Source organism: Panthera onca, chromosome C1 (genome assembly GCF_046562875.1).
Source record: "Panthera onca isolate mPanOnc1 chromosome C1, mPanOnc1 haplotype 2, whole genome shotgun sequence".
Classification (NCBI taxonomy): Eukaryota; Metazoa; Chordata; class Mammalia; order Carnivora; family Felidae; genus Panthera; species Panthera onca.
Window position 1 is genome coordinate 150,447,807 of NC_138346.1, and position 13,760 is coordinate 150,461,566.

The 13,760-nt window shown below is 37.1% G+C and overlaps 2 protein-coding genes across 3 annotated transcripts in view; one reads left to right on the top strand and one right to left on the bottom strand.

Moving 5' to 3' along the window:
- Positions 1–13,760, top strand: part of CTBS (chitobiase) — a 42,876-nt gene that overhangs the window by 25,128 nt on the left and 3,988 nt on the right. For both annotated transcript variants that reach the window (XM_060622485.3, XM_060622482.3), the window contains exons 4-5: positions 12,020–12,188; positions 13,604–13,701. In XM_060622485.3, the coding sequence (XP_060478468.2) occupies positions 12,020–12,188; positions 13,604–13,701 (267 nt within the window). The remainder of the gene's footprint in view (positions 1–12,019; positions 12,189–13,603; positions 13,702–13,760) is intronic.
- SPATA1 (spermatogenesis associated 1) overlaps positions 11,428–13,760 on the bottom strand; it is a 57,493-nt gene continuing 55,160 nt past the window's right edge. Inside the window, 1 exon segment of the mRNA XM_078451746.2 lies at positions 11,428–12,168. Coding sequence (XP_078307872.2) covers positions 12,140–12,168 — 29 coding nt within the window. The 3' untranslated portion in view covers positions 11,428–12,139.

The window sequence follows — 13,760 nt, forward strand, 5'->3', positions numbered from 1 at the left end:
GATGATATTAGTAGTGGGTCTTTCATATATGGCGTTTATGATCTTGAGGTACGATCCTTCTATTTCTACAGTCTTGAGGGTTTTTATCAAGAAAGGATGCTATGTTTTGTCAAATGTTTTCTCTGCATCTATTGAGAGGATCATGTGGTTCTTGTCCTTTCTTTTATTGATGTGATGTATCACATTGATTGTTTTGAGGATATTGAACCCATTCTGCATTCCAGGTCTAAATCCCACTTGGTCATGGTGAATAGTTCTTTTAATGTATTGTTGGATCCGTTTGGTTAGTATCTTGTTGAGGATTTTTGCATCCATGTTCATCAGGGAAACTGACCTGTAGTTTTCCTTTTTAGAGGGATCTTTGGTTTTGGAATCAAGGTAATGCTGGCTTCATAGAATGAGTTTGGAAGTTTTCCTTCCATTTCTATTTTTTGGAATAGCTTCAAAAGAGTAGGTGTTAACTCTTCTTTAAATGTTTGGTAGAATTTCCCTGGAAAGCTATCCAGCACTGGACTCTTGTTTTTTGGGAGATTTTTGATTACTAATTTGATTTCCTTACTGGTTATGGGTCTGTTCAAATTTTCTATTTCTTCCTGTTTTAGTTTTAATAGTTTATATGTTTCTTGGAATTTGACGATTTCTTCCAGATTGCCTATTTTTATTGGTGTATAATTGCTCATAATATTCTCATTAATTTCTGCAAATTCTCTTATTTATTTCTGCAGTGTTGGTTGTGATCTCTCTTTCATTCTTGATTTTATTTATTTGGGGCTTTCCTTTTTCTTTTTGTTCAAACTGACTAAGGATTTATCAATTTTGTTAATTCTTTCAAAGAACCAGCTCCTGGTTTTATTGATCTGTTCTGCTTTTTTGATTTCAATAGCATTGATTTCTGCTCTAATCTTTATTTCCTGTCTTCTGTTTTTTTTTTTTAATTTTTAAATATTTGTTTATTTTTGAGAGAGAGAGAGAAAGAGAGAGGGAGGGAGGGTGGGTGAGGGGAAGAGAAAGGGAAACACAGAATCTGAAGCAGGCTCCAGGCTCCCAGCTGCCAGCCCAGAGACTGATGCAGGGCTCAAACCCATGAACTGCGAGATCATGACCGGAGCGAAGTTGGGAGCTTAATCGACTGAGCCACTCAGGTGCCCCCTGGGTTTTATTTGCTGTTCTTTTTCCAGCTCTTTAAGGTGTAAAGTTAGGTTGTGTATCTGAGACCTTTCTTCCTTTTTTAGGAAGGCTTGGATTGCTATGTACTTCCCTCTTATGACCACCTTTGCTGCATACCAGAGGTTTTGGACTGTGGTGTTATTTTCATTGGCTTCCATGTACTTTTTAATTTCCTCTTTTTAACTTCTTGTTTAGCCTACTTATTGTTTAGTAGGATGTTCTTTAGTCTCCAAGTATTTGTTACCTTTGCAAATTTTTTCTTGTGGTTGATTTCAAGTTTCATAATGTTGTGGTCTGAAAATATGCACAGTATGATCTCGATCTTTTTGTACTTGTTGAGGGCTGATTTGTGTCCTGGTATGTGATCTATTCTGGAGAATGTTCCATGTGCACTCGAGTAGAATATTTATTGTATTCCATTGCTTTAGGATGAAATGTTTTGAATATATCTGGTAAGTCCATCCAGTCCAGTGTGTCATTCAAAGTCATTGTTTCCTTGATTATTTTCTATTTATATGATCTGTCCATTGCTGTAAGTGGGGGTGTTGAAGTCCCCTACTATTATGGTATTATTATCAATGAGTTTCTGTATGTTTGTGATTAATTGATTTATATATTTGGGTTCTTCCACGTTTGGAGCATAAATGTTTACAATTGTTAGCTCTTGGTGGGAAGACCCATTAATTATGATATAATGCCCTTCTTCATCTGTTACAGTCTTTATTTTAAAATCTAGATTGTCTGATATGAGTATGGCTACTCCAGCTTTGTTTTGGCGACCATTAGCATGTTAGATGGTTCTCCATCCCCTTATTTTCAATCTGAAGGTGTCTTTAGGTCTAAAATGGGTCTCTTGTAAACAGCATATAGATGGATCTTGTTTTCTTATCCATTCTGTTACCCTGTGTCTTTTGATTGGAGCATTGAGTCCATTGACGTTTAGAGTGAGTACTGAAAGATATGAATTTATTGCCATTATGTTGCCTGTAGAGTTGGAGTTTCTGGTGGTGTTCTTGGTCCTTTTAGTCTTTGTTGCTTTTGGAATTTTTTTTTCCTTTTTTTTTTCTCCCCTCAGAGTGTACCCTTTAAACTTTCTTGCAGGGCTGGTTTAGTTGTCACAAATTCCTTTAATTTTTGTTTGTCTGGGAAACTTTTTCTCTCTCCTATTTTGAATGACAGTCTTGCTGGATAAAGAATTCTTGGCTGCATATTTTTCCGATTCAGCACATGAATACATCCTGCCACTCCTTTCTGGCCTGCCAAGTTTCTGTGGATAAGTCTGCTGCAAACCTGATCTGTCTTCCCTTGTAGGTTAAGGACTTTTTTTTCCTTGCTGCTTTCATGATTCTTTCCTTGCCTGAGTATTTTGTGAATTTGACTATGATATGCCTTGTTGATGGTCAGTTTCTGTTGAATCTGATGGGAGTTCTCTGTGCTTCCTGGATTTTGATGCCTGTGTCTTTCCCCAGGTTAGGAAAGTTTTCTGCTATGATTTGCTCACATAACCCTTCTACCCCTTTCTCTCTCTCTTCATCTTCTGGGACCCCCTAAGATTCAGATGTTATTCCTTTTTAATGAGTCACTGAGTTCTCTAATTCTTATATCATGCTCTTTTGCCTCAGTTTCCCTCTTTTTTTTCCTGCTTCATTATTCTCCATAAGTTTGTCCTCTGTACTGCTGATTCGCTGATCTGCTTCATCCATCCTTGCTGCCATGGGAACCATTCAAGATTGCAGCTCAGTTATAGCATTTTTTATTTCGTTCTGACTAGATTTTACTTCTTTTATCTCTGCAGAAAGGAATTCTATGCTTTTTACAACCCCAGTTAGTATTCTTCTTGTCGTGATTCTAAATTCTGGTTCAACATCTTGCTTGTATCTGTGTTGATTAAGTCCCTGGCTGTCATTTCTTCCTGTTCTTTCTTTTGGGGTGAATTCCTTTGTTTCATCATTTTGAAGGAAGAAAAAGAATTAATAAAATTAAAAAATTAAAAAATTAAAATTAAAAACTTAAAAACAACACACACAAAAAATCAAATAAAGGATGCTAGATATTAGGTATATTTAGGTCTGGTTGTTGAAAGAAGTGTGACAGAATAGATTAAAAAAAGGGAAAGAAAAGAAAAAAAGAGGAAAAAAAAGGAAAATGAAAATTAAAAAATAAAATAAATAATAAATAAATAAATAAAATAGAATAAAATAAAATAGAATAAAGTGAAACGATGAAAGTAAAATAGAATTCCAGAAATTTACAAAAAAGTAAAAATATAGAAAAAAATTAAAGAAAAATCTTTTTTATAAAAACGGATAATAAAAATAAACTTTTTCTTTCTGTATTCAAGAATAAGAAAATAAAAAGAAAAAAAAATGAATAGAGGGACCAGTGAACAGAATGAAATACGATTGAAATTACATCCATTTTCCCCTAGAATTCAAACTATGAAGCACTTTATAATCTGTAAACTAAGCAGGTGGAGAGATTTGTGGTGTTCCTCTAGAGTGCGGTTGGCCCAGTTGGGCGGGGCTTGGTGTAATGGCTCTGTTGTCCACTAGATGGCACTGCTTAGTTTACTGGGGTGACACGTGTAGACATATATGCCCTTACGCAGGAGGGGTGAAAATGGTGTCACCCAGCTACCTAGTCTCTAATATCAGAATTCTGTGCTCTCACTGACTGGCAATCATGCACCCTTCCTTTGTCTCTGGCTTCTGTCCACTCCCCACTTCTACACAGTCCATGACAAAGCCGTCAACCACCAGGGGCACCTCCCTCCAGAGTTTTATCTCAGAGGGGGCTGTTTCCAAACCCCTCACTTCTGAGGGACTGTGGCTTTCACCCACTCAAACCCTCTGGGGGATGGTCTCGCTGAGCAATGGCCGGGTGCCAGCCCACCCCCTGGAATGTTCATGCACCTGTAACTGCTGCAGATGCCCAGAGACTGCAGCTGGGTGCCAGCCCACCCCAGAAAAAGTTTGTGTGATCATGTAGCAGCAGCATTTCAGGGATTATGATAAATCACAACACACACCTGGTGCCAGGTTTCTCCCTTAATGTCCTTGTTCCAACACCAGTGAATGTGGCTACTCTCCAGGGTCTGCTGGGACCTTTGCCTGTGGGGAGGCCACACAGCCTCTACCAAATGTCCTCCCAGCAGGGGAATCACCTCTCCCCATGTTCCCTGAGGACCCCTCGGACCTTGCTCTCTGCTCCTGGGGATTTGCCCTTCCCACCAGAGCTCTGCCAGGTATTGAGCTGCAGAGTTTCAGACTCTGTTCTCCCCTGTTTATAGAGACTTAATGGTATATAAGCCCTCTTTCTACTTTCTCCCCCCCCCCCCTTTTTTTTGGCTTGCAGTCCCTTTTTCTCTTTTTTGTTCAGTCCACTCTTTCTCCTTCTCTCGATCTGCTTTTGGGGGCTGGGGGGGAGTGCTTTTCCTGTACTCTCCCCTGTCTCTGTCCTCTCTCCACAAGCAAAAACAGCTCCCTACCCTCCGTGGCTTCTGTCTCTCCCCAATTCATCTCTCCATGCCATGTAACTGCTAAGTTCTGTGGTTCAAGTTGTGTAGATTGTTGTGTTAATCCTCAAATCAGTTTTCCAGGTGTGCAAGATAGTTTGGTGTTGATCTAGCTGCATTTCAGAAATAAGAAAGGCAAAAAAAAAGTTCCATGCTGCTCCAGCATCATGGCCCCCTCTTCCAGGTTTAGCATAATTCTCAAGGGCCCTAGATTTTTCATGATGGTGAATGAGAATTGGCTTCAGCTTAAAGTCACCAGCTATTTTAGTCCTTAACAAGAGACTTTGTCTGTCCTATGAAGCTTTGAAGTCAGAAATTGACTGACTTCTTTCTAGCTATGGAATTCCTTAGATAACATCTTCTTCCAATTAAGGCTGTTTTGTCAATCTTGAAAATCTATTGTTTAGTGTAGCCACCTTCATTAATTATCTTAGCTAGATCTTCTGGATAACTTGCTGCAGCTTCTACGTCAGCACTTCTTGCTTCACCTTGCACTTTTATGTTATGGAGAAAGGTTTTTTTCCCCTTCAACCTCATGAACCAACTGCTGCTGCTTCAAACTTTTCTTTTGCAGCTTCCTCACCTCTCCCAGCCTTCAAAGAATTGAAGAGTTAAGGACTTTCTCCCTGGATTTGGCTTAAGGGAATGTTGTGGCTGGTTTGATCTTCCATCTAGACCATTAATACTTTCTCCATATCAGCAATATGGCTTTCACTTTCTTATAATTTTTACTTTCTTACAATTTTTACTTTCTTATAATTCATGTTCTTACTGGAGTAGCACTTTTAATTTCCTTCAAGAACTTTTTGCTTTCACAACTTGGCTGTTTGGCACAAAAAGTTTAGCTTTTGGCCTGTCTCAGCTTTGACATGCCTTCCTCACTAAGCTTGATCATTTCTACCTTTTGATTCAAGTGAGAGATATGTGACTCTTCCTTTCACTTGAACACTTACAGGCCATTTTAGAGTTATTAATTGGCCTAATTTAAATGTTGTGTCTCAGGGAATAGGGGTGCCCAAGCAGAGGGACAGAGACATGGCAAAAACCACTGGGTGCAGTCAGAACACACACAATATTCTGGGTTGTTTGCCATTTTATATGGGCATGGTTTGTGGCACCCTGAAACTATTGCAATAGTAACATTAAAAATAACTATTCAGAAATCAGAAAAATAATAAAAAAGTTGATTTGTTGACTCATTTGTTGTTTAGTAGCATGTTGTTTAGCTTCCGTGTGTTTGGTTTTTTTCTTTCTTTTTTTTTTTTTTTTTGGTAATTGATTTTTAGTTTCATTCCTTTGTGGTTGGAAAATATGTTTGATATTTCAGTTTTCTTGAATTTATTGAGACTTGTTTTTGTGGCCTAACACATCCTCTATCTTGGAGAATGTTATATATATAGATATAGATATAGATATAGATATAGATATAGATATATGTATATATATGTATAGATAGATATATGTTCTATATATATGTATATATATATGTTCTATATCTATATATCTATATATCTATATAGATATATCCGTTAAGTCCATCTAGTCTGATGTGTCATTGAAAACCACTGTTTCCCTGTTGATTTTATGTCTGAATGATCAAATCCATTGATGTACGTTGGGTTTAAAGTCCCCTGCCACTATTATATTACTGTCCATTTTTTCCTTTAGGTCTGTTAAGTTTTGCTTTATGTAGTTAGGTGCTTCAATGTTGGGTGCATAGATATTTACAACTGTTATATCCTCTCATTGGATTGATGCTTTCATCTTATGTATGTTCTTTTCTGTTTCTTGTTATAGTCTTAAAGTCTATTATGTCTGAGATAAGTATTGCCCCACCTTTTTCTTTCCTTCCATTTGCATGGGGTATTTTTCCATCCTGTTACTTTCAGTCCATATGTGGTTTTAGGTCTGAAATGAGTCTCTTGTAGGAACATATCAATGAGTCTTTTTTTTTTTTTTTTTTAACCATTCTGTCACTCTGTCTTTTGATTGGAATATTTAGACTATTCACATTTATAGTAATTATTGATAGGTATGTACTTACTGCTATTTTGTTGTTTTCTGATTGTTTTGTAGTTTTTGTCTTCTTGCTCTTATTGTGATGGGTGGCTTTTTAGTGTTATGTTTTGATTTCTTTCTCTTAATTTTTTGTGTATCCATCATAGATTTTTGGTTTGTAGTTACCAAGAGGTTCATATATCTTAAGTATATAGCAGTCTATAATAAGTTGGTCAGTTATGTTCAAACACATTTTGTACATAGTTCATTTTTCTCCCCCTCATTTTATGTATGTTGTCACATTTTATATCTTTTTACTTTGTGAGCCCCATCACTACATTTTTAGATATAATTGATTTTACTACTTTTGTCTATTAACCTTCATACTAGCTACATAAGTGATTGTTCTACCTTTATTGTATCTCCTTTTACTGGTGAAATTTTTCATAATTTTGTTCTAATTATGGCCTTTTTCTTTACATGTAAAGAAGTCCCTTGAACATTTCTCGTAACTGTGGTGATAAATTTCTTTAACTTTTGTTTGGAAAACTCTCTCTCCCCTTCAATTCTGACTGATAACCTTGCCAGTTAGAGTATTCTTGGAAGTTTTTCCCTTTCTGTGCTTTGACTAGATCATGCCAGTTCTCTCTGGCTTATAAAGTTTCTGTTGAAAACTCATCAAATAGCTTTAACCCTTGTATGTAACTAACTCCTTGTGCTGCTTTTAAAATTATGTCTTTAATCTTTAACACTTTGATTATTGTCTTGTGTACCTCCTTGAGTTCATCTTATTTGGAACTCTCTGATTCTTGAAATTAGATGTCTGTTTCCTTCCCCATGTTAGGGACATTTTTGGCTATTATTTCTTCAAATAAATTTTCTGTCCTCCTCTCCCTCCTCCTCTCCCTTTTCTCCTCCTGGAACCCCTAGAATGTGAATGCTTATTCACTTGATGTCCAAGATATTCCTTACCATATCCCCATTTAAAATTTTTTTTTCTTTTTGCTGTTCAGGTTGAGTGCTTTCCATTATCCTGTCCTAGATTGTTGGTCCATTCTTATGCATCCTCTAATCCACTCTTGGTTCCCTCTTGTGTATCTTTCATCTCCATTACCATATTCAACTCTGATTTTTTTTTTTTTAAAGTTTCTGTCTCCTCTTAATGTTTTGAGTCTATCCATTCTTCTCTGGTGAGCATCTTTATGACTATTACTTTAGAGTCTTTATTGGGTAGATAGCTTATATTCATTTCATTTAGTTCCTTTTCTGAATTCTTTTGTTTGAAGCATATTCTTCTTTGTCATTTTGCTTGACTTTCTGAGTTTGTTTCTATGAATTAGGTAGAACGGCTACTTCTAAACTTGAAGGAATGGTCCTATGTGTGTAATCATCCTCTGTGTAGACTGTGTGCACCTGGTAATTTTGGCCAGCTGGCTGGAGTAGTGGCTAGGATGAGTTCCCCTGCAGGGTGGGGCCACCCTGCTGAGATGTCAGAGTTGAAGTGGGCATAGGCTGGGACAGTTCCAGGGTTCTTTGTGCAGAGGGTGCCTTGGCAGGACAGGTGAAGCTTAAGTGGGTAGACTTCTCAGGACATTTGTGCACGGGTACTCTGGCAGGGTGGCTGGAGTCGAGGCAGGCACAGGCCAGGGTGTCTCAGCATGCTTTTCTGGGTGGGGAATGCCCTGGAAAATTGCCTGGAGCCAAAGCAGTGCAGGCCTGAAAAGTTTTAGGGTGTTGTGCACCTCTGTCACTTTGGTGAGACAGCTGTAACTATGGTAAATGCTGACCAGGGTTGTCTTATGTGCTCCGTATTCGATCTGCCTTGTGGGACGGGTAGGGCTGGTGTGGACTAGGAGCCTAGGGCTTACTGAAGTGGTAAGCTGCCTTGGGTACCCACCCAGGCCCTGCTCCTGTTCGTGATGTCAAGGTAGTGAGGGAATGTAAACCCTGGTGCTTGCCAACCCTTCTGACCCAAAGATTTCTAGCAGCTCCCCCACTTTTTGACAGAGTTCTAGGGCTGGATTTTGTATATTCTAATTGATTGATTCATTATTTATTTATTTTTGAGAGATAGAGCACAAGTGCGGCAGGGGCTAAGAGAGAGAAAGAGAGGGAGACACAGAATCTGAAGCAAGCTCCAGGCTCTGAGCTGTCAGCACAGAGCCTGACACAGGGCTCAAACCCATGAACAGTAAGATCATGACCCGAGCCAAAGTCAGAGGCTTAACCAACTGTGCCACCCAGGAGCCCCTCTAATCTTTTATTAAAAAGTTGCTTTTTTCCCCCTGTACCAAGGCAGACAAATCTTCTCATGGTCTCCCAGTATATATCCCTCCCCACTGCAAGTAGCAGCATCAGGGGGGTGGGGACTTCCTTTGTAGCCGTGTCTACATCTCTCTTGCTGTCTTCTAGGTGGTGTGTTTCTCTTCTGTTGTGCAAAAGCTGCTCAGTCAGTCCTCAGTTCTTTCAGAGGAACTGCTCTATAGGTGTAGATTTAGTATGTCTGTGGAGCAGGTGGTTTCTGGGTTTTCCTACATCATCATCTTGGACCTTCCCTCCTCAGACAAATACAGTTTAGATCAAGAATAGCAAATACCTGGTACACAGGTCAACATACTGCTCTCCTCACAAATTTTGTTCTCAGAAAACGTTTCCTTCATTTTCTAGATTGCTGTTACTAAGAGACTAGAGTTAGTGTAAGGGAAACAACCTCTTTGCTAGCCCAGATTATGCTACAGTGAAAGGGCAGGGAGGAAGAAATTGAACAGATTTGCAATAGGAGTGTCTATTTCTAATTTTGAGGGGCAAGTAGAACAATCTGGCCTATTATGTCAAATTCATGTATCGAAATTAGTGGAAGGTACAGTTGCTAAGGCATGCCAGATTGTGGAAGGTCCAGAATGTCAGACTGAAGCATATGCATTTTATTCTGTATGTGGTGTGTTACATGGTAGAAAGTGTTTGGGGAAGGTTATTCCATAGTAGTATGTATAATAGTCTAGAGGAGAAATGGAAACCAGTAAATACTAATCCAAGTCTAATAACTTGAGATTTATAGTTTGGATTAGGATGATGGCATAACCCTAACACTCAGGAAGTCTTCAATAAATATTGAAAATTAATGGAAAGAAAGAAGCAGAACCAGTTATGAGAAGCCACCCAAAGGAAAATGGGAGATTAGTTATGGGGTGTGAGAGAAGTCAGATAATAGCCCTAAAGTTCTTAAACTGGCCACCAAAAAAAAAAAAAAAAAAAAAAAAAGACAAATAGAGTCTGGAAGGAGAAATGAGGTTTGGGGAAATGATGATTAAGATTACAGAATTATGCTCTTTTATTAATGTGATGTATCACATTGATTTGAGAATGGATAAAGAAATTGTGGTTTATATATGCAATGGAATACTATGTGGCAGTGAGAAAGAATGAAATACAGCCTTTTGTAGCAACGTGGATGGAACTGGAGAGTGTTATGCTAAGTGAAATAAGTCATACAGAGAAAGACAGATACCACATGTTTTCACTCTTGTGTGGATCCTGAGAAACTTAACAGAAGACCATGGAGGAGGGGAAGGGGAAAAAAAAATGTTAGGGAGGGAGCCAAAACATAAGAGACTCTTAAAAACTGAGAACAAACTGAAGGTTAAGGGGAGGGAGGGAGGGAGGGGGAGGATGAGTGATGGGTATTGAGGAGGGCACCTGTTGGGATGAGCACTGGGTGTTGTATGGAAACCAATTTGACAATAAATTTCATATTTAAAAAAAATTCATTTTGCCTATATAAATAAAAAAAAGATTACGGAATTATGGTCCTAGAATTAAAGAGCTAGAAATATGCCAGAAGAGTTCTTTCCACACAATGATTTTTTTACAGGTAGGAAAACCAATTCAGATGTTTTTAGAGACACAGACCTAATTATAACAGAGCCAAAACTAGAACCAAAATCATTTTGATTTGTCTAATATACGAATGCTGCTTTCTCAAAAATAGGAGATTAACCATTACAAGAAATCCAGGTAAAAATAGTCTTTCTTTTTTCTGAGGGAGAGAGAGGGTGCAAGTGAATGAGGGCAAAGAGAGAGAGAATCCCATGAGGGGCAGAGAAACAGAAAGGGAGAGACAGAGAAGTGAGGCTCACAAGAAGCAGGGCTCAAGCTCACTGGATGTGGGGTTCGAACTCACTAACCGTGAGATCATGACCTGAGCCGAAATCAAGAATCAGATGCTTAACCGACTAAGCCACCCAGGTGCCCCAGGTAAAAGTACTAATGCTCAGGAGAGGTAAGGACTTCTACAGTGGATTTGAAATTTTCCTTTTTAGAGGTGATCATTTGGTTTCTCTGTTACTATAGTATAGCTCCATTTTATAATAGGAACCAGTGATAAAATGGGATTGGATGTGTAAAAAATTCACTTTATAACCTATTTTGCTGTAGTGCTATTGAGGAAAGCTTGTACTTATAAAGCTGAGATTCCATTAGTGTTAATAGATAATTACAACTCTTTTTAGGACTTTGTCAAAATTCTATAACAATAAATTGGCCAAAGTGTAAAAATTTTAATTGCATTATCTTAATTTTCGTAATAATTAATGTGTTTAATGAGTATCTAAAGGAAAAAGAAACCTTTAATGATGCTTTAGAACATTTGCCCATATATAAAATAATGCAAATTAATATCTGGTTAAGGCAATAAATATTTTAAAGAGACTCATCTTTGTTGAAGACTGGCTTACAAAAATGAAAGGTAATTCATCATTCAGGTTTTATTTGAATATTCCCATAAAATAACATTTAAGTGATTTGTTCAACATTTTGAGTTGATTAGTTTATCCCTACAGCCATAAACCACTTTCTTTAACTGTAATGTTGGATTAAACCTATCATGTAACATAATTGAATATTAGACTCCCAACCCAGGACAGTCAACTTGTACCAAGAGATGACCTATCTAGCCCACACAATATTTTTAACAACTTCTGTACTTGAATTTAGTTGTGCTTACTCTTTAGTTGCTTAGTGACCCACCTACACCCTATTGTCATTACGTCTCTTTCAATCAGTTGAGGTACCAGTCTAGCCTCTAAAGACATTTAAAATTCCTCTTCTACACAGTGCCCTGCTCCTGGTCATTGTATCTGTCCAAATATATGTCTGGGTTAACCCATCGGGGAAAAAATATCTTAGAACTGTTCTTCTTCTATAAGCATATAGAACCCTATGTTCATATATGTAAATAGATCTTTTTTTCTTGGGTAGTATGAAGCAAATATATGTAATAAAAAACTGACATAATAAGCATATTTGATCATGTTACATAAAATGGTACGTGTTTTTCCACAGGTAACCTTTGATGTAACTTGGTCTCCAAAGTGCAAAGACAGGTGCTATAATTACACTGGAATTGCAGATGCTTGTGACTTTCTCTTTGTGATGTCTTATGATGAACAAAGTCCGGCCTTGTCAGAATGTATTGCAGCAGCCAATGCTCCCTATAAGGAGACATTAACTGGTAAGAATCCACAAAATGATCACTTTAACATTAAGGTTATTTTAGTATTTCTAAATCATTTGTATACCTTTTCCATTTGTAAAGCTTTCTTGAAACATGAATATCACTTAATTTGGAGAGCTTTCAAGTTTACATAAAGTTTTCACTTAATTCTTCTAAAAATTTTGTGGGATAGATATATTATTAATCCTCTATTATAGATGGGATGATGAGTGTTAAGTTCTCTTTGTATTGCTACTAAGTATTATTTAGTTGGGGCTCAAGCAGGTGTTCTAACTTCAAGTCAAAACTTTTCTCCCAAAGTTACATAAAGGAGATTATTTGCTTATCTAGAATTTGACATGATATTTTTGTTGAAATAACCAATGTTAGCTAATAGCAAAGATAATTATAATGTGAGTAGCTACTGTGCATGATTGATAGAGGACTGTCTTATTTGGCATTTATTATTAGCACCCATGCTATATCACTATTAGAATTAAGAGTACTTCTGATCTATCATTCATATCACATCAGCCAATTCAATAAAAGATTTCTTGCTATCTTTTGGACTCAAGTGAAATTTTCTGAGATAATTGGCCCTGCTTTAAGTATTGATTAATAAAAAATATTTTTCAATTTAGAGAGAAAAATCTTAGAACCTATCCTTATCATGTCCAAATTAATAATCTGATCATATGCATATGCCACTTATAATTTGGAAAATAACTGTTATAACTACAAAGTAATTCATTTTTCCAAACTGTGTTTCATAAAGGAGATAATTGTGTCCTAACAATATTAGGCTCATTATCAAATATGTTTGTGAAATAAGGCATACTCTACCCCTCTCTTGGATATTTAACAGTACACAATAAAGGCTCTTAAAAACAGCAAATTTACTTAATTCAACTTTCTGATAATCTTGGAACATCTTTGGGTGGGAAAACATTTTGCAGCATTGGGCACAGCAGGGACTGACCAGGAATCTGTTCATATTTCTTTGTTTCCTAACTATAGATTGAGTACAGAGTAATTGGGGGACATTTCTTGTCCCTAGCTGTAATTCATACTTATAGAAAGCACAATTGTTCCATGTTATAGAAATATGCCATATGAAATTCTGAGGCCATCCCTGCCAGAGAGTTATATCATGTCTTAGCAGTTAATACACAATTAACATGCTTTCCTGAAATGTGTCATTCTTCCTAGAAATAAATTTTATGAGTTTTTTGCTACAATTTGATCTTGTTTTAAATGTGTTCTAATATTCAAAACAAATCACTTATGTCATATTAGAGAAACACTCTGTTGGTATTTTGCATAAATGTACTTGTTTTTTCAAACTTAGCTTCCGAATGGTTGAATAGCTTGTATAAACCTATTAGTAGAATATAAAGTGAAAAAATATGCCTTTTCCGTCCCAACTTGATTAGGGTATGATGACTACATCAAGATTGGCATTAACCCTGAGAAACTTGTAATGGGTATCCCCTGGTATGGTTATGACTATACCTGTCTAAAGCTATTGGAGGTAAGAACAGATTATTTCCTATATGATTTTTTTCTCTATTATATTTTTGGAGCCTGTTT